The following is a 21433-nucleotide window of genomic DNA, read 5'->3' on the forward strand; positions in this document are numbered from 1 at the left end:
CAGAAATGCAGTGAGGTAAGATTTCAAAGCTTTAAAGAAATTAAAGAGCCTATATGCTACTGTACTGATTGTGTCGTTCTGAGGAACACCAAAACAAATCAACAAATCTAGCCAAACCATCCTGTGCTTCTATCACAAAACTTTGATAATATTTGCAAGAAATCAGCTGCGGTTTTTTTTTTCCAAAAAGAATCGAACTCCTACTCAATTTACCATATCTCACCTATCAATAATTAACCCGCATAGAACACATTTTAGAAAAAGTGTATGCTGCACCATCACCTGATAACAAATGCAAGCAGACACACAATGATTTTCTACTATTACTATGCAAAATGTAACATTAGTTATGTTTCTTCCCTGCAGTATTTACATGGACAAGTTTAAAAGTCAACAATTATACAACCCCAGGTCTTAGTAAAAATTATCTATGGTAAAATTCAAAAACAATTAAAAACTAATGGCTACCAATTAACTACAAACTTCTCTTTACTTTGTTTTCTGAGATCATTAAAGCACATACCTCTAATGGGGAAGCAGCATAAAAAAAGGATTTTTGCTGTAACCAGCTAGTGATACCAGCATTAAGAGGAAGATGCTTTCAGAAAATTCCAATGAGCATAAGAGGTTAAAGATTCGTAGTCACAGTTTTTAACATTCCCACTGACAGATTTAAAAGTAGACGTGCATAGTAAAAAGCACCTGTCACTGCTGCACATATGGCCATACTTTAGTAATGTGATCTGCTTTGGGACAAGCACTATGCTTCTTACAGACTGGGAAAGTTTCTGTTCAGTCGTAGTTAGCAACAGGGAGTAAAATCAAGAGGGAATTGACTGAATTCCTAACTTCTAAGGCAGCTATGAAGAACAAGCTGGCAAGAGACTCTTGGAAATACTGGATATTAGTAAGGATGTAAAACAAAAACCGAAGAAAAGCAGAGGGACAGACAGTCAGAAGTACTGAATCTCTAGGTAGGGCAAACCAAGCCACCAGATGGTCATTACACTAACTTAAACTGAACTACAGCTAATATATATATCCTTTATGTATATGAAACAATTATACAAATAAATTATATCAACTACAACCAATATGCAAATGTCTGTAAATTTATATTTCCTGACAAAATACAGAGAAGACAAAGTTCTAGCTTACTTGACTTACCTTCTTTTTATGGAAATCACTGCTTACTTCGAAACTATTCCTAAACACTACTTCCTTGTAAGATTCACTCAAAACTTAACTAAGTCAGTGAAAAGATTGCCACTGACCTCCACTAGCTTTGCAGTATAACTCTATGGAAAACCCATTCCCTTCTTTCTGCCTTTGTTGTCAAAGCTTTAATGAATGCAGCATCCTCACCCGAAATACTGCTCCACCCTTTCATCATCTCTGTTCTTCCTACACTTCCAAAGACAAACTAAAATATTTCCAGTAATTTTTGTCTTACATCATCTCGCTGTCTCACGTTTCTGGCCAGATCACTTTCCTTTTAATCCTTGAGCTATCTTCTGACTTGTACTGCATCACAATCACACTCTTAATTCTCACCTTCAAGACACCACACAACTCTCGCATGCTGTATAGGCTATCAGTTCCACATACCACTCATTTCCCTGGTTTCTAAGTACAGAAACCTCATGCCTCTTTTATCCTTCCCTATGTAGCAAGAATACTGACCATATTCCCTTAGCAACAGAGCCTCACATTTCTCTTCCCTAAGTTTCCTCTTTCAGACAAACTATTTTCACTACCTCACTGCATCAGTCTTCAGCTTCCTTAGAAGTATTTATATAGCATAGGGGTTTATAATTTCATAAAGAAAACTCTAAGACACGAACACAAAGAATCTCAGGACTGCTTGCAAATGCAATGCTGATCCTCCCAAGAATCATTCTCACACTTTTCCTAGTCATCCCCCTCAGTCCAAATTTGGGCTCATTGCATCAAACTGAAAAAGTAGTAATGGATTGCTCCTTGCACACAGCAGTCTGCAGGCTTGAGCTCCTGCACAGCAAACTCCTTGTGACTGGTATATACATTCCTATAAAGTATCATGCATATTTTCAGTGAAGAACAGCAGAACGGTGTAACAATAGCAGATTTGTTTTCTACAGCTACAATACAACTGCAATGCCTATAAAACCACAGCTCAACCACCGGGAAAACCAATCAACAGATTCTAGTCCTCAGAGGATTGCTTCTCTTGTTTTATTTCAAACAGCTTCGCTCCTTTCTCTGAACCATCCTCACCATTAATGAAGAGCAAGGCATGTTTCTTGTTCTAGGGCAGATTTCAGCCATCTGTTATGAGAAATTCAGTACCGCATTACCATACAATCTTTGATATTAAAGTGTGTGTATTCTTGTACCTGTTGGGACTCCAGGGTATGGTGGGAGTCATGCTGACATCTGGAAACAAAATACTGTTGTCCTTAATTCTGTCCAAAGCATAATGCATTTCACAGAGGGGTAAGCGATTTAACTGAAACTGAAGTTCAACCTGCAGCACAAAATGAATGAATAAATGAATAGGTGAACCAAAAATGATTAATTTAGAAAACACTCAAACTTTGCTGCATGTGGTACATTTTTATCTTCCTGCAAACTACTGACTCTCAGAATAAAACAGCAAACATCATTCAATTAAAAGATCTGCAATAAACTTAACTTGCTTTTTTTTTTTTTCTTTTTTGAAGCAAAGATAAATACAGCATTTTCTCTAACGTAATTTTGTTGTTTGACTTTTAAGGTTAGATTCCACTGTACTTTCAGAAAAAAATTCAGGGGAAAACATTCTTGGTGTTATTTTTGGAATACAAAAAATACTCCTAGAAAATATTACTGTCCTGAAATATTGTTTTTAAAAATATAAGCTTCCATCCCTTATTGTAAGAACAGCCTTGAAAGAGTGACAGGCAAGAAATTTTTATAGATCAACAGATTATATAAATCAGATGTGTTACCAGCAGAGATAAAACCCGAACATTATTTATTTCTAGTCAAACATTCTGGAATAATATAACTTGACATTTATTCAATTATTAGAACACTCCAAAAGTTCATTTGTAACAATTATTTGCTTATCAATACATTCGGGTTTTTTTTCTCTCAATTACTTAGGTTTTAATACTAGTAAATAAAAGATAATAACAACAAAACCCTGGTACAAAGCCAGAAACAACATGCAGAGCACGTTAACATCCCTGATTAAATTCAGAACTGAACAACGGGTAGTGACATTAGTTTATACATACATATACTAAAAGAGCAAAGAGAAAAAATACATTCTAAATTTGAATACTGGATAAAAGCAGCTCCTGGGGAAACAATTCATAAAAACAGTTCACTCAGATTATCATTTACACATATTTAAATTTGCAATTTTTAATCTCTCCAAAAACAAATGAATCTGATCAGAGCATTGCACCAAAGAACTAAATGTTAACAACTAACACAAAAGCCTTTATATAAAATTTGACACAGATTTGCACTGATATAAAACAGCATAAGAACACCCAAAGCTGCCGAAAAACTTCAAGTGACCAACATACATTTTCATTTTTTTCCAGGGCGTTGCTATCTGTCACTAAATATTCATGCAACTCCTGTGCTACAACTCTAATGAGCATTTTGTGATTAAATAAGAGAAATAAGTACCTTTCTCAGATTTACAATGAACTATGGGCATGCTGACTAACAGCCAGCCAAATTACAGCAACCTGTCTGGAAAAGCACCCTTCGTTCACTTGGAAAGCGTGCCAATAGTATTTAAAATTTCTATGGTCATCTTTACTGATAGCTTTCACGAGCACTTTAGAGAAGCTGGTTTTGTATTACCAATCAACAGATGAGAAAAACAGGATCAGAGTAAAGAAGTGCTGAAGCTGGTACCTCAGCACCATCACACCGCTGAAGAGACAGGACAAAGCCACAGTTAAAGACTCCATGTCATGCCAAGAGAAACACCACGGAGGTGATGCAGCCATTCTATATGTACACCCATACCCAAAGCAAAAACCACGTCTCAGATCTATTAACTTTCTCCTCTAGCATCCACTAATTCTCTATTAATCGGTCCATTCTTACTTAATCACACTTTAATCTCATTATAATTATTGCTACCAACCAGAAAGTTCAACAAACACAAAGCAGTACTACAATATGTTTTTGTAATTATCTCTTCTCACAACTATATAAAGACTTTAAAAAGTCCTTGTCAACTAAATTCAGTTTTTCTTACATACTGCCAACAAAAAACCAATTTGTTGTATTAAAGATCCCTGTGGTTATCCAAAAATGACAGCAAACTTGTGGGGGAAAAAAAAAAAAGAAAGAAAAAGTTAGAAAAGCAGATAATCTCTTTTCTAAACTCAACAGGCCTCAAAGCCATACAAACTTCTCCCATCAACCTTCTCCTGTGGAGGAAAATTCCTCATATGAAGGCATAATTTAGCCTTCTAGATTTAACTATTTGTTGGACCTGACACTCCTTTATCTGCCCACAAAGTCACTTCCTACCATAGGGATCACACCTGTAAAAAACCTCTCGTGCACCAGTAACGTTTACTACTTGAAGATCATCTTCAAAAGGATTTGTAAAACACAGCTCTTAGTATTTTCTTTTTTGCAGTACATCTAACTATTACACTGTTCCTATTATTATGTAGCATGTAAAATCAACACTAGCTTTGCTGTAAATAAACAATGTTTGCTTGTATCAGTAGATAATTTAGCCATTAACTTTCAGTCTCTGGCACATATGAAGGCATTAAATATTCATCTTGACTACCATATTTTAGAGCAAGCTGTATAACCATAACTCTGAAGAAAAGGGCAGTAACAAATCTGTACAACATTAAGCATGGAGTTCATGAAAGTAATCGTAACTGCTAGGAAAACTTTTTTTAAATAGGACACATGAATTTTAAGATAATTTTTTCCCCACTGTTCCACCGTGTAGTTTAGGCCTATCCACTACCTCAGTGAATACCATGGTCTTTAAAAGCAGCATGCTTTAGCACTTGTCAGGAACGACAGTGCCAGCTCATCCTGCCCGAGGGGGACCTCAAGCTGCCTTCCGAAGCTCTGCCCTACCCATCTCTACCCAGTGCCAATTTGCCCGCCCAACAACGTCCCGCAGATGTTTGGAAAAGACTTCCACACAAATGGCAATGGTCCCAACCTCACAGTTTGATCTATACAGGAAAAATATCTTTCCTCAGACAGATCCAAGGCTAACAAAAGACCACACAACATAACAATGATAATTTCAAGGCAGAAGAACTGTGACACTCATCTGAGCGACACTTTAATAGCCCCTTCTGGGAGTCCAAGCAAGGTGCTTAGCATTAAATACCTCTTATTATCTACCTGCATTCACCGCTTTCTTTAATGGCTTGTGATTTGTTTTGGTTTTAATCCAGTTTGGATTGAATCAAAGTTATATTTGCTATTGCAGAGTACTGAATGAGGCCATCTGTGAAGGAGAGGCATGTAACCTGCTTTAATATATATTCCACAATAAGAAAACAGTGGGATAGGAAGTTAATCCATTGCCAGTTTCACAGAAGAGGACACAGAACAGAGTAACCACTCCAAAAATAAAACAGTCGTATGTTAGTTTGGTCACCAACAAGAGCAGCAGCCAAGGGGGTTTAAAGCACCAGCTCACTTCATCCCACCTCCATGAATGGTGCACTTGATAAAAGCAGAATTGTGTGTTTATTATAGTTAAGCCAGGACAACAGGCAAACAAGTGATCTGGAAAATTCCAAGATGAATTGTTAGAAGAGGAAAGGAACAAAGCCACCTAATTTATCCAAAACCTACAGAAATAAAAGCAAATTTGTCATTGTTTAAGAATCACATAGGGAAATCTAACTCCACTGAAGACACAGCAACATTTCCAGCATCTTTAATAAAAATCCTACACATCCAGATTATAATATCCTCAGTTCTAACCTGAGGATCCCTTTCCAAATTTTCAGTCAATACTTAATCAGAAAAAATTTCCTCACAATTAGAATTCAGTAAAATATAGGTAACACTTTAAGGATTTGACCACCAGTTCACTGATATATGTATGAAGTACTAAATGATTTTACAAATATCTTTAGGACCCAATTTTTAATGCAGAATAAATTTGCTGCCTCAGGAGAAGTCTTAAGACACTCAAACAAAAATAAGCCAGTTACTGAAGCTCCAGCTCATTTTGCATTCCAGTGGAGTTTCTGATAGAATCAATTAGTAAGTTTAATTATTGTCTTAAGGAAAAAAATAAAACAACAAAAAACCCAAAGCCAAGAGCCCATAACAACATACGTCTTCCCAGACCAATTATCCATGTTAAATTAAGACATTAGGATTCTTGCATATGCTTCCCCAAAACAAAATGAATGGGAGGAGATAATCAGTTGGTGAAAATGCATCCATTTCAAGCAATGCCAGTGACCTTAATGTGTGTTTATTTCTGTTCGGTAACAAGATCAATCATGATGCCTACAGCTGACACACACTGGAGATGGATGAGGAGCTCAAGTATTTAACTTAACTGGAGCTTTGTCCTCCCTTCCATGCATTTACATCTAATGCACTATCTTGTTTGCAAACTATACAATTTATTTTTAAAAGTATCTTCACCCATTTCATGTTAACTGTAAAGTAAACAAAAGCCTGATCTTACTGCCAATGCAATTTTCTCTAGCAAAAGTGTTACAACTCCTTATTTTGTGACTGAATGCCTCCAGGACAGGTAAATATCTGTCTTGGATATAAGTGTCAGCAGAGTGAGAGCTATGGGACAAGTATTATAATTCTGAAACACAGGATATACATATAATGAAAGCATTTATTTACCTTCCTCATGCTTACATCTATCAACCCTCACCATCTTCATCAAGGAGATACTTTAAGTTGAAGACTCTTCCATTGAAGGACAATATCCCATTTGTTCTGAGTGCAGGAAGTGGCCAAGGCCCATTCATAATCTCAACAGACCTTATATTAAAAATTAATCTCACCTCAGGCCGAGGAACGAATAGTGGAATCCACAATGGTACAAGAACGAGAAGACAGACACAAGAAGAACGAGAAGACACAAAATGAGGAGCCCAAGACACAAGTTATCAAAGACCAAGTTCTAGCTGGCTGTGTCAAGAGCAGCAAAGATTTTTTGTTTCTGGGTTTGTTTTTTTTTTGGAGAAGAAATAGGAATAGAAAACTCCCGCCTTTGACTCCATTATGAAAAGGTTCCTGAGGTCTCTGGTGAGAACAGCTACGATGGACAGAACAACAGAAGCCACATCAGAAAGAATAAGCTGGAGAAAAGTCCAGGCAGCAGGAGTAAGCAATATATTTAGTGGTTTTAGAATGAGAGGGGAGAGGGTGGGTAGGTCTGGGAGAAGAAACCCCATGAACTACCAACAAACACCTACCTGCAGGAAAATAAAAATAAGACAAAGCCTTCCTTTACAAGTCCCTAGAAAGAGGGCTTTGTATTTGAACCAGAGACATAAAAAACAATGTCCAAGACAGCTTACAAATCACACTCTCAAAACCGTGAGATATACAAGCAAAGATCTGCAAGCCATACCTAACTATCTCGGAAGAATTTTTCCAGAAACTGAATTCATGAAAATGTATTTTTACTCTGTGAAAGTTCTAAAATATTAATGTTTTCCAAATAATAAGACTCATATGTACATACACCACATGCACGCACACACACACACGTATCTTTACATATAAAAATATTTCACTTACCTGAAATACTCATCCATGCTCTGCTTTCTGTGTATGATGATGAATTAAAAAATTCCTTTTCATATCTTCAAGCATTTGTTTTGGGTAGAGCCAAAGCAGACACAATGCAAACAGTTCCCATACCAAAACCGCTTCCACTCAGACTTACCTGCATTTCACAATCTGCCCGAAGATTAAGTTCTTCGCAGCATTCCCTGGATACCCTCAAGAAGATATAATCCTTTGTTTTCTCCTCAATAGCTGCTTCATAAACCTTCTCTTTGGTTCCTTGGGTCTGTGCTGACTTCTCTTTAGTGACAGGCAATAAATAAACAGCATTGACTTTGGTCATCACCAGCCGTCCAGCCAAAGTGTCTTCTGAAAGTGTTTCAGTGAGCTTAAAGCGGCCAAAAAGTTGTCCATTTTGGGCATACTTTGCACCTCCAGAAACACCAGTGAGCATGAAGCTTGCTACAATCTGCAATTGCACTTTTATATTGAACCTAAGTAAGAAAGCATCAAGTCAGTGCAGAAAAATGCTCTCAGATTCAGAAATTTCATGCATTCCGACTTAAGATTCACTGCCTTACATTCTGAATGTATAACCTTTAAACACAAACCAACATAACCAAACTGGCCCTTCATAAGTATGTAGCTGTCAGACATTTACACATATTACTTTTGATTATAGCCTATGAAACTTAAAAAAACAGAACCCACACAAGAGAGAATCAAATGCTAGATTTTCTGAGACCAAAATAAGTTTAGGCTGAATTAGAACTGCTGTGCATGTCCCAACACAGTAAAAATGTCTATTTAAATAGTTTGTAAGCTTATATTAGGTATTCAAGAAAAGACATGCAGGCAAAGAACAGCGTAAGATTCCTATTTATTTCTTGTACCTCTTCCAGGCTGCACACAAGAGACCGTAATCTACATGTTAAAAGGTAAGTGGTATTATACCTATAATTCAGAGGGATTGATTAAAATGCCTTGAAAAAATCAGGACGTAGGCATTAAAATGAGATTATTTTATTTGAAATGAGGGAATGGCAACACAGGCTCAGACATATAAACCATCTATCCTCAGAATTCCTATTAGCAGCAAGTTCCTCTTGTAAACCGAGACGTAACAGATTCATTCTTTGTAGTTACCATTTTCTAGAAGTCACATGTACAGCACAGTAAAGTGACTTATTAGCACTCTTTATTGACCTCTCACCAATACATACTGATCTCTTCCTAGAGCGTTTGGGGTTTTTTTAAACAGATTGCTTCAACCTGGTTTTAAAAAGAACAAAAGGGGGAAAATGTCTGCCACACTATCAATATTCAGTTCTCATCAGGAATTTTTTCCTGAATTTTCAACAAGTTACAGAAAAAAAAAGTAAGAACCAAAAGGTTTTCACAAATGAAATAAAATCTCTTGGAAAAAAAATAATTGTCTTATAATACTTTTCATACTCATACTGGTTTTGTTTGATCTGTTGTTGTTCTTAAAATTTCTATTTTGACCTAATAAACCGGTAATTTATCATTTCAGCCCTGTAGCATCAATAATCTTAAGCCCATAACAACAAATTCCAACATTTTAGCTCACTTGGTAATTAAGCATCTACCAAACCAATCAAATATATATTTTTTAATATCTGACAAATCATGAGTCTTGCACAAAAATTGCAAGTTTGCCCCCCTGTGGTCACAGTTGCTTCTTTACATAATATGGGCATTAAGTCAGATGCAAATTTCAACGCTCCTCCACTCTCAGAAAGCAAGAGATGTCGCCTTAATGAACTCAGATGTGTTGCATTCATCAGTAGCCACAAGGGTTACTGCACAAGCTAAAGTTAAAGCAATCACTCAAAAGCATGTACTTCAGGGAACACACTGGAATTAAGCATAATCCTCCCAATTTCAACATGGGCTAAAAAAAACAAGAAACAAAAAACAAGCTTTCTTGTATACAAGTGCTGCACTATTCCAAAGCAGCTATCAGCAAGTTAGCAACATCTAAACCAGCTCATATCTCATTCAGATAACTTAAAATACTATGTAAAACATTTAACACAGTAACCACAGTAACCAAGAGCTCAGCATTATTACTAAGGTGCCATCACCTACTGTGAATTTATTTTGTTAAAACTTTCTTAAAGTTAAATCCCTGTGCTACTGAATATGCATCCTCTCATTCTCAAATTTGGATCTGTAAAAACGTGCTGGACGACAGTATTACTGCCATTCTGAGACAAGGCATAAGTTAGTGTCTTCAGAAATGACTAAACTGAATCTGCTGTGCTAAAGGGAATCTACAGTTTACAGATTATCAAGCAAATTTCCCTGGAGACATTCAAAACGCCTGGACGCGGCCCTGTGCCCCCTGCTCTGGGTGTGCCTGCTCAAGCAGGGGGGTTGGACAATATGATCTCCAGAGGGCCCTTCCAACCCCCGCCGTTCTGTGATTGTGTGATTCTGCAATTTCTATTGAGTAAGGTGACACCTTCTGGCAAACTGTTAAACTACAAAATCCTTTTAGGATTAGATTTTTTTAAAAAAAAAAAAAAAAAAAAAATCACAAGTTGCTGCTTTCATCCTCACCCTTTCTTTGCAGGTTTATACAAAAAAAGGTTTTCAGTCAGGCTTATATAAATCGAAGAAAAACTTACATTTCCTCCTAAGCACTGCAAAATCCCTGCCTAACTGCAGTGTCAATGAAACTAGCTACAGAAAAGCCTGCTGTTCAAATTTAAAATCACAGAAGTTAAACACTGCATAAATCATTAATTCATCCAGTAGCAATGCAAACAAATTCCCAAAAGGTGAATAAACTCATTCTGAACAAAGCCCCATATAACGATTTCTTAAAAGTACGTTCAGCACATTTCCTCTTACACATGCAGAATTCAAACAGGGTGTGCAGTGTGACACCTACCTATGTACTGGTAACTGTGAGACATTTTCCATCAAAGCCAGTGTTTTAAATTTGCATGGCCCTGAGGATAGATCTGCTCTGTAATTCTGACAGCAGACAGCATACAGCGTGGAAGGAGCTATACGTCACCTCACACATTCTTTAATGTTCATACAGGAAAATACACAGTAAGTTCAAGCCACTCTAACAATCATATGCTGGTTTTCTTTTGAATGTGCAAGAGAGCAAGGAAGAGGTTTAAAACCAACAACAGATTGTGTGTAGGGCAAAACTTCCCAAAACCAAACTAGCATCTAGATCAGAACATTGTTTTGCTTTTTCCTACAGAGTGTGTTTGCATTTGGAAACTAGGCAGCAGTGGCCCTTTATTCTAACCTTTATTACTCTATTTTGTGAAGTATTCCTGTGGAGTAATTTTTAGAAATGCCTCTTGAAATATCAGAATAAACATGAATTCAAAGTAAAGCTTCCTGAGACTATCCAGAATGAACTCCCATATAACTGAGTTCAAGACTTGTTAAAGCCACTGCAACATTCATCCAATACTTTTCAGTAGTTCCACACAGGTGATCCCACGTAAAGTCTGAAACAGTGTTTTCCTGGAAAGTGAGAAATCATCAACATTCTTAAAACTCAACAATTCAGTCTGAACTGCAGACACTCATGTTATTCCAGTCTTGTCATAAGACACTATGTTGACAACCCTACTACTTTTATGATACACACACAAACCCATTAGAGAGTAGCAGCTCATCAACATTTTCACTCATGGCACCACTTCAGAGGTATTACAACCCACTTGCATTTGTATTTCTGGGCCCATTTGTAGTCTTGCAACCCTGATACTTCACTAGAGAATAGCGAGTGTGTGATCTTAGCCGCAAAGGATCAGGAAAGAGTGCTAGTTTGAGCCTTGTTGCAATAAAGTGGGTCAGCTCCAAGATCAAAAGAATATTTCTGTCATCAGCACTATCAAAACAGAAGATTTCAAGAACATTATTAAAGCTTACTTTTTTTTAATCTGCTAGATAGAAAAAGAAGATCAATAACAGAAAAAGAAGAGCAATAACTTATTGCTGCACCAAACTGTCCAAAGGGGAAGCATTACACACAGGATACACTTACTATTCCTGTATTTCTACAGGCATGCCGCTCTTTGGTTTCCTGTGAGGCATGACAGTGGAATTCTCAACGTGAAAATTCACTCAGTAAAAATAGCTTACTTTTATATCATATTTTGTGTTTACTTTAAACTCACTTTTGTTTTAAAAAGCCTTAGAGAAGTCAACCTGATTATAAATATGTACGATGGAGAATATTTCTGTATGCTGAAAACAGTGTGCAAGCATTATTCCTCTGTATGTTAGATTCCAGTTCAAGAGCACAGCCTGGCAACAATGACAGATATGAAGAAAAATAGTTTAAATATACTGCCCTTCATCTGAGATAGAAAACAGAAATGGAACAATTTGTCTGCTTTAAAAGTATTAGAAATCCAGCTACTCAGTATTTTCTTCCTAAATTCTAGAGGGGTGACGCAGCTGAACCTCTGTAGCTCCAGGAGTGGTGGGTCTTAAAAAGACATTTCTGATTTGGAACTTAGATAATTGATAGAACTAAATTTGCTACCAAATTAGGTTAAAGGGAAGTTATACCTTTTTGACTTCCCATTCTGAGTAGTGCAACACTTTAATACTCTTTCATACCACGTGAGTGCAGGCAGAATTTTTAACCACAAATGTCAAACTACAGAAGAAAAGGTCCCATGGGAGTTTATACGTGGGAAGCTCACATCATCTTCCTAACTCTGTATTTGTTCATGCAGCTAATTCTGTTGAGTAGTATGTTCATAATACCTAAAGATGTTACAGAATAAAACAAACAAAAATGTATACTACACGCCTCTTATTCACAAGCTGGTTTTCAGCCTATTTAGAGAATAAGTGTAATAAAGCCAGCTGCCACATCATCACAAGATCAGAGTTTGATCTACCCACAAATCAAACTTTTTCTTAAAAAAAAAATTTTAAAAAAGAATTTTACCCTCCCTCAAGACCTTTTATTCAACAATTTCATGTATTACTTTGCTATAACCTACTTTCACCAAGGAACAAAAATACAATTCCTGGTGTCAATATCTTTTTGTACAGAGAGCCAAAAAACTATAAACAAAAATTATTATCCAGACATTAACAAAACATTGTACAATAGCTGTTTAGTTCTTCCAACCACAAGTATAAACTGATACATACAATTTGTTTTAAATGAGTTCTCAGTGAATGACATTCGTTAAGTGCTAGTGATCTCTATCAAAAGTTACTCTCTTTCCAGACTCATTCAACTTCACCTCCAAGAAACAGGAAGACTTATTATCTTAAACAATCATGTAAGTTTAATGAAAACAGTTGCCATCCTCATTTTAATAGGACAGCAAGAAATATCTAAGAAGTAATTTTATTAAGGTATCACTTACTTGCTAACTTCCTTATACTGTGCTATTTCCTCTATATAAAGGAGGTCATGTAGCCGTGACTGATAGTTGGTCTTGGTCAATGATTTGTCCAGGACAGATTGTGTAAATAGCTGGTCAGCAGATAGAGGGATTTGGTATCTGGTAAGAAGGCTCTTCTCCAATTCAGTAGTTTCATTAGGCTCAAATTCTACAATAGTCTTAGAAGTAGAATCCCAACGCTTAGCTGTGGTTAGTAGCTGTTGCCGTGCATGCATCAGGTATTCAAGATCTGGATGTAGATACATTATAGGGAAAGGAAGTAAGTTCAAACTTCGTATGTGTTTTTTCTTTAATTTTTAAAAAACAAAACGAAACAAACCCACTACCAAAAATAATCCTATTAGAGATAATGAAGTAAATGTTGGTAAGAGTCTCCTCTGCTTACAACAGTTTTAATAAGTTCACTCATAGTAATTACCATCCCTACTTTTCAGGTGTACACAGAGAGCAAGCAGGTTCTCAAACAACATCAAAAAATATTCTACAGATAGCAAATAGAATGAATCCAGACAAACAAGTAACGCACTCTTATTTTAATAATTGCAAGCAACTTTGGAGGATTTGGCATCACAATATGCTTTCAAAGCCTAACTGCAACATCACCTCATTTCAAAAATATGAAGTAGTGAGGAACCTTATGATATATACTATAAAATTTAGAAGGTAATAAAAACAACTTGATAAACTAGTTGGTAAGAAAACATTAAATTTGCAACATTGTGAAAGCCTTTAAAAAAAAAAAATCTACAGTACCATAATATGTGTATTCTGCAGACAGTTGCATTATATAGCTGAAGTTAGTTTGCTAGGCAAAACTTTGGAAATGTAACCTAACATTATATAAAGTTAGAAAATTAAAAGGAAATTAATTTTTTAATTAATTAACCCTAATTTCAGGGACCACATAGCTTAAATGAGAAACAGAAGACCAAGCACTGTCCACAGCCACCCAAAATATATTAACACCACAAAACCACTGTGACAACAGTGCATCAGTTAACAGAATTGCAGTTAAATTGCAGAGCTGAAAATATTTGGCATTTATAGTGAAGCTATGATATCTTAACGTATTATCTCTGAGTAAGATTTAAGATAGGCATCCAGGATATCACACCAACGCTGAAAAACGTGCAAAAAAGACATTTTCAAATTCAAACTAAATACTTAACGTCATCTTGATGGTCTTTATTCTAAATAGAGGGAAAAGAGCCTTTTAGAATTGAAGTCTCAGTTCAGCTTGACTATGACTACAAGAACATAGCTTATCTTACTTGTTGATCTCATAAGCATGTCTTCACTAAGAAGCCAAATTTAAATACCTACCTCAAGCCTGCACCATATTCATAAATACAGTTGTATGGCAAGAAAAAGTCCATGTTTGTGTGGTTTCTGTGTTTGAAATCATCTCACCATAAATGAAGCTTTCTCTGGTACTAACTGTACCTCAGATCACAAAAGCTCAGTAATTACCTGGGACTGAGTCCCTGTTTGCTAGAAAGACAGCCATTTAATTCCCAGCACTAGAGAGGCTTCCACTGGAAGCCTGACATAAATAGTTCCTGGCACAGACTGCACATATGATGACCCTTTTTAAAGTGCATTTTACACATTCTCATTGCACAGAAAACTTCTTAGGGTTTTTTTTTCATAGCAAAAAAAGATTTCAAAATGCATAATGGAGGCTCCTCTATTAAAATATTTTAATGTTGACCTCTTTCCTGCCTAGATATCTAGGAAGGGCCCTGAAGTACATGCAAATGTAGAGACCTCAGGCAGCCTCCTGTTTGTAAAACACTTCCATGAGATCCCACTCCATATATACCAAAAGTAAAACAAACAATAAAATCTGACAGACATCCAGCATAGTTATCCCTTTCACTTGCCTGCTTACATACTTCCTAGATAACCGTAGCAAAAAGCCCAGAATTTTGTACTTCTATTTATCTGTAAAGCACCTAGCACTCTTTTCATTTGAAATAAGTATTAGTAACAATCTGCTTGAAGATTTCAGTATCCCTCCACACACAGACAAGCAACACGTGAAAATATCAGCATCTAATACTAGAGGGTGCTCTCTCAACTTCATCCATCGCTTTCACGTGACTTGAATTGGCTGTTCCTTGTACCGCTCTCGTTAGTACGTAGTTTAAGCCAACAAGGACCAGACCATACATTGGTTTGACAGTAACTCTGACTTTGCAAGGAAGCTATGGCTTGGTTTTCTTGATCTTAAACAGGTTTAGAATAAAAGGACACCTGTTCTCCACAAACTCCATGTCTTAGGAAGCCTGTCATCTGTGATTACCCACATTGTTACATGGAGATCACATAATAGTTCCTGGAAAGACCACAGCCTTGCTTCTAAGCATAGTTTCTCGCTCAATGCAATATTCTCTGCTTCAAGAGACATTACAATCTGTACAGTCTTTCTGCTCTTGGCTACAAGTACTTGGGTTATGTGGAAAGATCAGATCACGATCTTTGGTATTTGCTATTTACAGTTTCTTTCTGTTAACATTGCAGATGTTAACCCGCTATATGAAAATAAAGGCCAGCAACAGAAAACTGCTGTGTTCTTAGTTTCATCTTTTTTCCTCCTTCTTCCTGCTTACATCCCAGTGCTGCAATTCTGTTTCTTTGGTGTTTGTGTCTCAAATTTTCATAAAAACTTACCATACTCTAACCCACCCCCTTGCGTGCTGCCAAGTGACATAGTGACCTACATTTAGGTCTCTTAATCTTTTACCATAAATCAAAGTGCTTCCTTCTTTTTTGTACCTCTTCAAACATATTCCAATTTGTTGACATCTTTCTGATTATGGAGTTATTTCAGGTTTGAACTGAGAGGCACAGATCAATCACATAAACAGAACACAACCCTTACAATAACAAGTAGGGTTTTATTGGTGTGTTTTTTTTTAACTTGAAGACAAAAATAAAGTCACACTTCCGCTGCATTTTCAAAATTCACATCAACAGCAATTCATTGAGTTAAAGGCCTATAATTTGCCTCTTGCCTTTGACAACCCTAATCAGATATTGCAAGGGGGAAAAAAACAAACCCAAAAACAAAATCCCAAAACCAAACCAACTTCTCAGATAGTCTGCTTTAATTAAGGAATTAATTACCAGGTGTATTCTCATACAGAAACACTTCATTTCTCTACTGACCTTCTTCTATAAGTTTTAACATTTTCATCAATACAAGAACAATTATAAAAACATAAACATACTTCGCCTTCCAGTGCTGCCGTCAGACACATACCAAACTAGAAATTCCCAGCATTTTAGCAAGATTTGGGAGTCATACCCCAGCACCAAGTAATAGTCATACTCAAGTTATCTGCCTTATTTAGACCCTCTGAAGCTTTTGTCCAATATTTATATTCACATAGATGATGAACATAACATACAGTAAAAGACATTCACTGGCTGTTCATAAAATCCTGTTCTGCCCGGAAATATGAAAAGGAAAGTGATGGCACAAATGATTTCCACTATCCCCCCCCCCCCAAATTTTTAATATATTACCTTCAGTTGAAGCAGCATCAATCATTACTCGTTGCATGAGGACTGGTTCTAATCCAAAATCAAACACAACAGTTTGGCGAAAAGTTCCAAAGATTTCTGTGTTAAAGGCTATACTGACTTTGTATATATAATGATCTATTCCGTTCTGGACCATCTTTCCTCCTATCCATTCCTGACAGTTTTCTGGAACTTCTTGTGATACCTGGGTAGTGCTGTCTCCAGCAGATATTGCAACGATACTAAAATGTGGACGATGGGCATCATAAAGCAATGCCACTCGATACAGCATTCTTGCAGGCTATAAAAAAAAAAAGCAAAGGTTGAACTGACAGTGTGTTGGAAAACCGGAATTATTTCAGGAATATCTTCATTGGCAATCAGATAATGAGAGTTTGCAAGACTCTCAACTTCTCAGAACAGGTACAAGTCCTGCCTGCTTTCCAGAAATCTGGGCAGTCAATACATAATCACCAGAGCTACTGGGAAAAGAGAGAGAAAGGATGGTGCTAGGAAGTTGCTCTATTTTAAGAAGAATTATGCAATTGAAATCTTAATTGCAAAAGGTTATGGGCTGCATTCCAGTTATTATTGACTCACTTTCAAAAGATAAGTAGTCCTACCTTACAAGTGAGAGCAAATGTCCATGTCTGATGAGACTTTTTGGTGGTGACAGTTACCGATAGCTCAGGATTATGTTCTACTCTCACTCCTTCTACACATTCACTAAGCTAGATTAAAAGAAAAAGATGGTAACATTAAACTTCTACAGACAATATCAAAATAAAAATATTCAGGAAAAGGTACTTTTTTTTAACAGACAGTGGAAGGAATGGTTTCCTATATTGTGCAGGATTGATGCAGGTCCTGTGTAGGAATTAATGAAAATACATGCTAATTCAGAGAGACAAGTAAGCCAAATCTACTAGATCATACTGGGTAAGCAAAGAATATAACCATTTAAGACAATTAACCACAGGACTTGATTTTCAAAAACCAACTTCATTGTAAACATTTAAAGTAGAACATGATTTCATTTGGAAAGAAGAACCTGATACAGTGAGGCCCAAAGACTGCATTTCCAGAAGACCCCAGATCTCGCTGACATCAATGAGACTATTAGAGACACCACAAAACCAGAATCAGGCTTTCTACTCATTAATGCATTTTGCAGAAAGTCCACTCTTCCCAGATTTTAATCAACAATAGATGGACCGAAAACTCCTTAGGGTCAGTGGTAAGTAGAGCTGGTCGAATGCCACAAAAGCATTCTTTGGAATTCCAAACAGCTACTAAGTTTGATCATATCCATACCCCACACTCTTCAGTATTCAAACTTTTTTTAACTTTTAGGGGATTGGCTGTTGTTCATACAAGTGCCTGCAGCTGCAGGCAAAGAAAAGCAGCCATGCACAAACAAGAGTATTCTCCACTAAGTCATGAAAGCTTTGCCATTTATTGTTCTCCAGTTTAAAAAGTTCTGCCATCTAGTCAAGGAACAGTAATAATACCATGAGACTTGGCTGACCCATCCTGCACTGGGAATAGCAAATATGCAAAATTAACAAACTGTGATTAACCCATGAGCTGTAATTCATAAACGCCACTGAATTCCTGAAAAGAATGAGTACATTTGCAGAAATCAGCCTAAGTCTCTAGTATCTTTGCAAGAAGACATAGGGCAGGATGGAAAAGGGAGCAAATTGGTTGGACAATTTCTTGGTAAGGAGTGATTCGACCAGCTCTGATAGTGAGGGCCAAAAACAGGCTCATCTGTTAGTTTTAAATATGAGCATATAGGGAAGTAGTATATTTTCCTTACCACTTTCTCAGGAGATAACGAATTCATCCATTTCTCAATCAAGGTTTCCATATAACTGCCCGAACATTGTTTGTTTTCCTTCTGCTGTTTTAATCTGATCAAGCGGGAAGCATATCGTTTTTGCCATTCTGTTAGCTCTTCCTGGGAATGTGCTGAAGTACACTGTGCACCGTACCTGCAGATCCCTTGCTCTAAAAATCTACATAAAATAGGAGAAATGATTATGCCTTGAACTTTTCGGTCTCCAATTAAAAAAAGAAATTTATCAAAATTTTACTTTTAAAGCCAGAAGGACATTCTTTAAGTCTCTCTCACAGAACTAAAGGCAGGTTAGTCCACATGAACTAATTTGGAAATACATACATCTATGCAGCATTTCGTAAGAGAGGCAGCAGCCTCTCTTACTGCCAAGTCTAGAAAAGTATATCTAATTTCTTTGAAACACAGGGGGACACAAGCCTTCTTCAGAAATTTCCAGCTTCAAAGAGGAAAGAGTAGAGTGTTTGTACAGCAATTAAAACAATGAGATCATGGACCATCGCTGAAATGACCAGGCACTGTATTAATATGAATAAAACACTGTTAATCAGGGGAAAATGGAAAATATAGCAAATTTCCTCCCATAGTTACGTTAGTAACTGACAAATCCTCATTCAGCAGTTTCTCCTGAAGCAACAGTGACATCACATGGTCCCTTCCCCTAAATACACCTACGCAGAAATCCTCTCTCAAGGAAGAAGTTTAATCCTTTTCTTTTGTAAAGGGTGCATCAGTCTAAAAGAATCTATTTTTGCAGAGGTTACGGATTTATTTAAGAAAGTACATTTTTCATTTAATTGCATGTGCTGATGCATCAAAATTAACAATATCCCAAATGCCTGTATATAATTTAAGCATTCTAGTTCTCAGAACTAGTTCTCTGGGCAATTGCCTGTATAACTTAGGACCTATTTTTATAATTAAACTTTGTATTAAAATTATAAAACACAAGGCAGTAGCTGCACCTTCATCATTCTTCTAAACTGAAGCACTTAAACAGATGACAAAATTAAGAATAAAATGGGAGAGGGTGAGTTGTGAAGGTACTAAGAAGGTATTGGATATACAGAGTAAGTATCAGGCCAGGAGGCTGTTTGGTTTGTTTTGCGTAAGGAGACTACAAAGAGTTAATGTAAGCATCATACCTATTACAAATAAAGCCAGGCAGGATATTAACTTTATAGAAACTCTGTAAATATAACTATAATATGAATTTCATGTGGATATTTAGGTATATACTTATATTAAGAATGTCTTCCTATAGTGATGAGTTACTATAAAAAAAGAAAGGGTGCCCCAATACAGCAAGTGAGGATTCCACATCATTGACTAAGACAGCAGAGGGGCATCAGTGACTGAATAACCTTTCTGTAGTAGATGTATTATGTAACACGAATTAATATGTGAACCTTGAGCTATGTGATAAAAACAAATAACACCTGACTATGACATGAAAACCTTGCAGCAAAGGCACCTGGACATCTAGGCCACTCTTGAATTAGTGGTTATAATTTGATTTAGCATACACTCTTCATTTAAGAAAAGTTTAAGTATTTAAAGGTTTGAGCACCCAAATTGTAAAGAAAATAAGCATGATAATGTCAGGATGTTACTAAAGGCATTCTCAAGATATGTTCCTTAATATATTTTAAATAAAAATATTTTTCTTGGCAGCCAATTTCAATATTTTTATTGTAAATTTTCCAATTCACCATTGCATTAGAATGCTAAAGTACAATTGCGATTTTCATGGCCCAATGTAAATGGAGTGCAAGCATAAAAAATTGTTGACCTGTTCATATTAGCTACATAGCAGATTTAAAATCCTTTTCATTATTTAATAGGATAGCATATTACTTCAAAAATCATCATTATTATGCAATTTTTCCAAGTTTTCATTGTTTATATTTTAATAGGCACTTTTTTTCTCACTCTTAGTTTCTTTCTTAATACCTCCTGCAACTCCATAGCTTCATTATCTAGAACAAATATGCTGTACTCCTACTGCTTTACGGCTGACAGGCAAAAAATAAACCACAGCTTCAAAAATTTGTATTCGGTACCTGTAACTGCCTCCTCACACAGAACTAAAATCTTTAGTCCATGGTCAGAATTACACTGTTCCTATGAATTTGCTGAGTGAAGCACATCCTTCTCACTATAAGGGTGAACAGTGTGCATAAAGCTAATTACAGCTTTAGTGAAAAAATGTTTCAGAGCAATGGTTGGAAACATAGTATAGATGTTACTCAACAGAAAATCATTGTAAGCTAAAAATTGTAAATATCTGCTTTTTAAAAACTGCTGAACATGCAGCAGATATGACAAAAGTCAACAGGAGTTGCCAAGATTTAACATGTCCAGAAAACCCTGCCAAAAGTAGTACAAATTCAGCGATTCAGTCATGTAATTTTACAAAGCAGCTCAGATTCCTGCTCATTTTTTTTCATTAATTTATTTGCATCGGTTACATATATGGCAGAATCAAGCGCATAATGGTGGTTCCTCCCCACGTATATTAATATAGTTTTACGTAAGTAATGACAATTAACAACATAAACCAGGCAATATGGAGTAGTAGACTGAAAAAGACAAGGAGGAGAAACTCCAGTACAAGCCACTGGATCTTCAGCAAGGCAACCCGCCTCTGTGCATTTGAGCTTACACAAAATAGAAATAATGAGATCCGGAGGGAAATTCTACAAATATTTTTTTAATCTGAAGACAAAGACCGTCTATCAGCAAAGCCCATTTATCTGAAGGCGTGCACCCTATCCGCTATCAAAGCGGACTTCACTGTGCTTCAGCCTGCTAACACTGTTGTCTGTGAGACCTTTTCACACCTCTGAAATTATAA

General features: G+C 36.4%; 1 protein-coding gene across 5 annotated transcripts in view; it reads right to left on the reverse strand.

Moving 5' to 3' along the window:
- Positions 1 to 21433, reverse strand: part of HELZ (helicase with zinc finger) — a 90920-nt gene that overhangs the window by 42661 nt on the left and 26826 nt on the right. For all 5 annotated transcript variants that reach the window (XM_075111693.1, XM_075111692.1, XM_075111690.1 and 2 more), the window contains 6 exons: positions 18538 to 18736; positions 17339 to 17446; positions 16719 to 17016; positions 13149 to 13416; positions 7916 to 8249; positions 2376 to 2506 (listed from right to left, as the gene is read on the reverse strand). In XM_075111693.1, coding sequence (XP_074967794.1) covers positions 2376 to 2506; positions 7916 to 8249; positions 13149 to 13416; positions 16719 to 17016; positions 17339 to 17446; positions 18538 to 18736 — 1338 coding nt within the window. The remainder of the gene's footprint in view (positions 1 to 2375; positions 2507 to 7915; positions 8250 to 13148; positions 13417 to 16718; positions 17017 to 17338; positions 17447 to 18537; positions 18737 to 21433) is intronic.

The sequence above is a fragment of the Phalacrocorax aristotelis genome, chromosome 16 (assembly GCF_949628215.1).
Source record: "Phalacrocorax aristotelis chromosome 16, bGulAri2.1, whole genome shotgun sequence".
In the NCBI taxonomy this organism is placed as follows: Eukaryota; Metazoa; Chordata; class Aves; order Suliformes; family Phalacrocoracidae; genus Phalacrocorax; species Phalacrocorax aristotelis.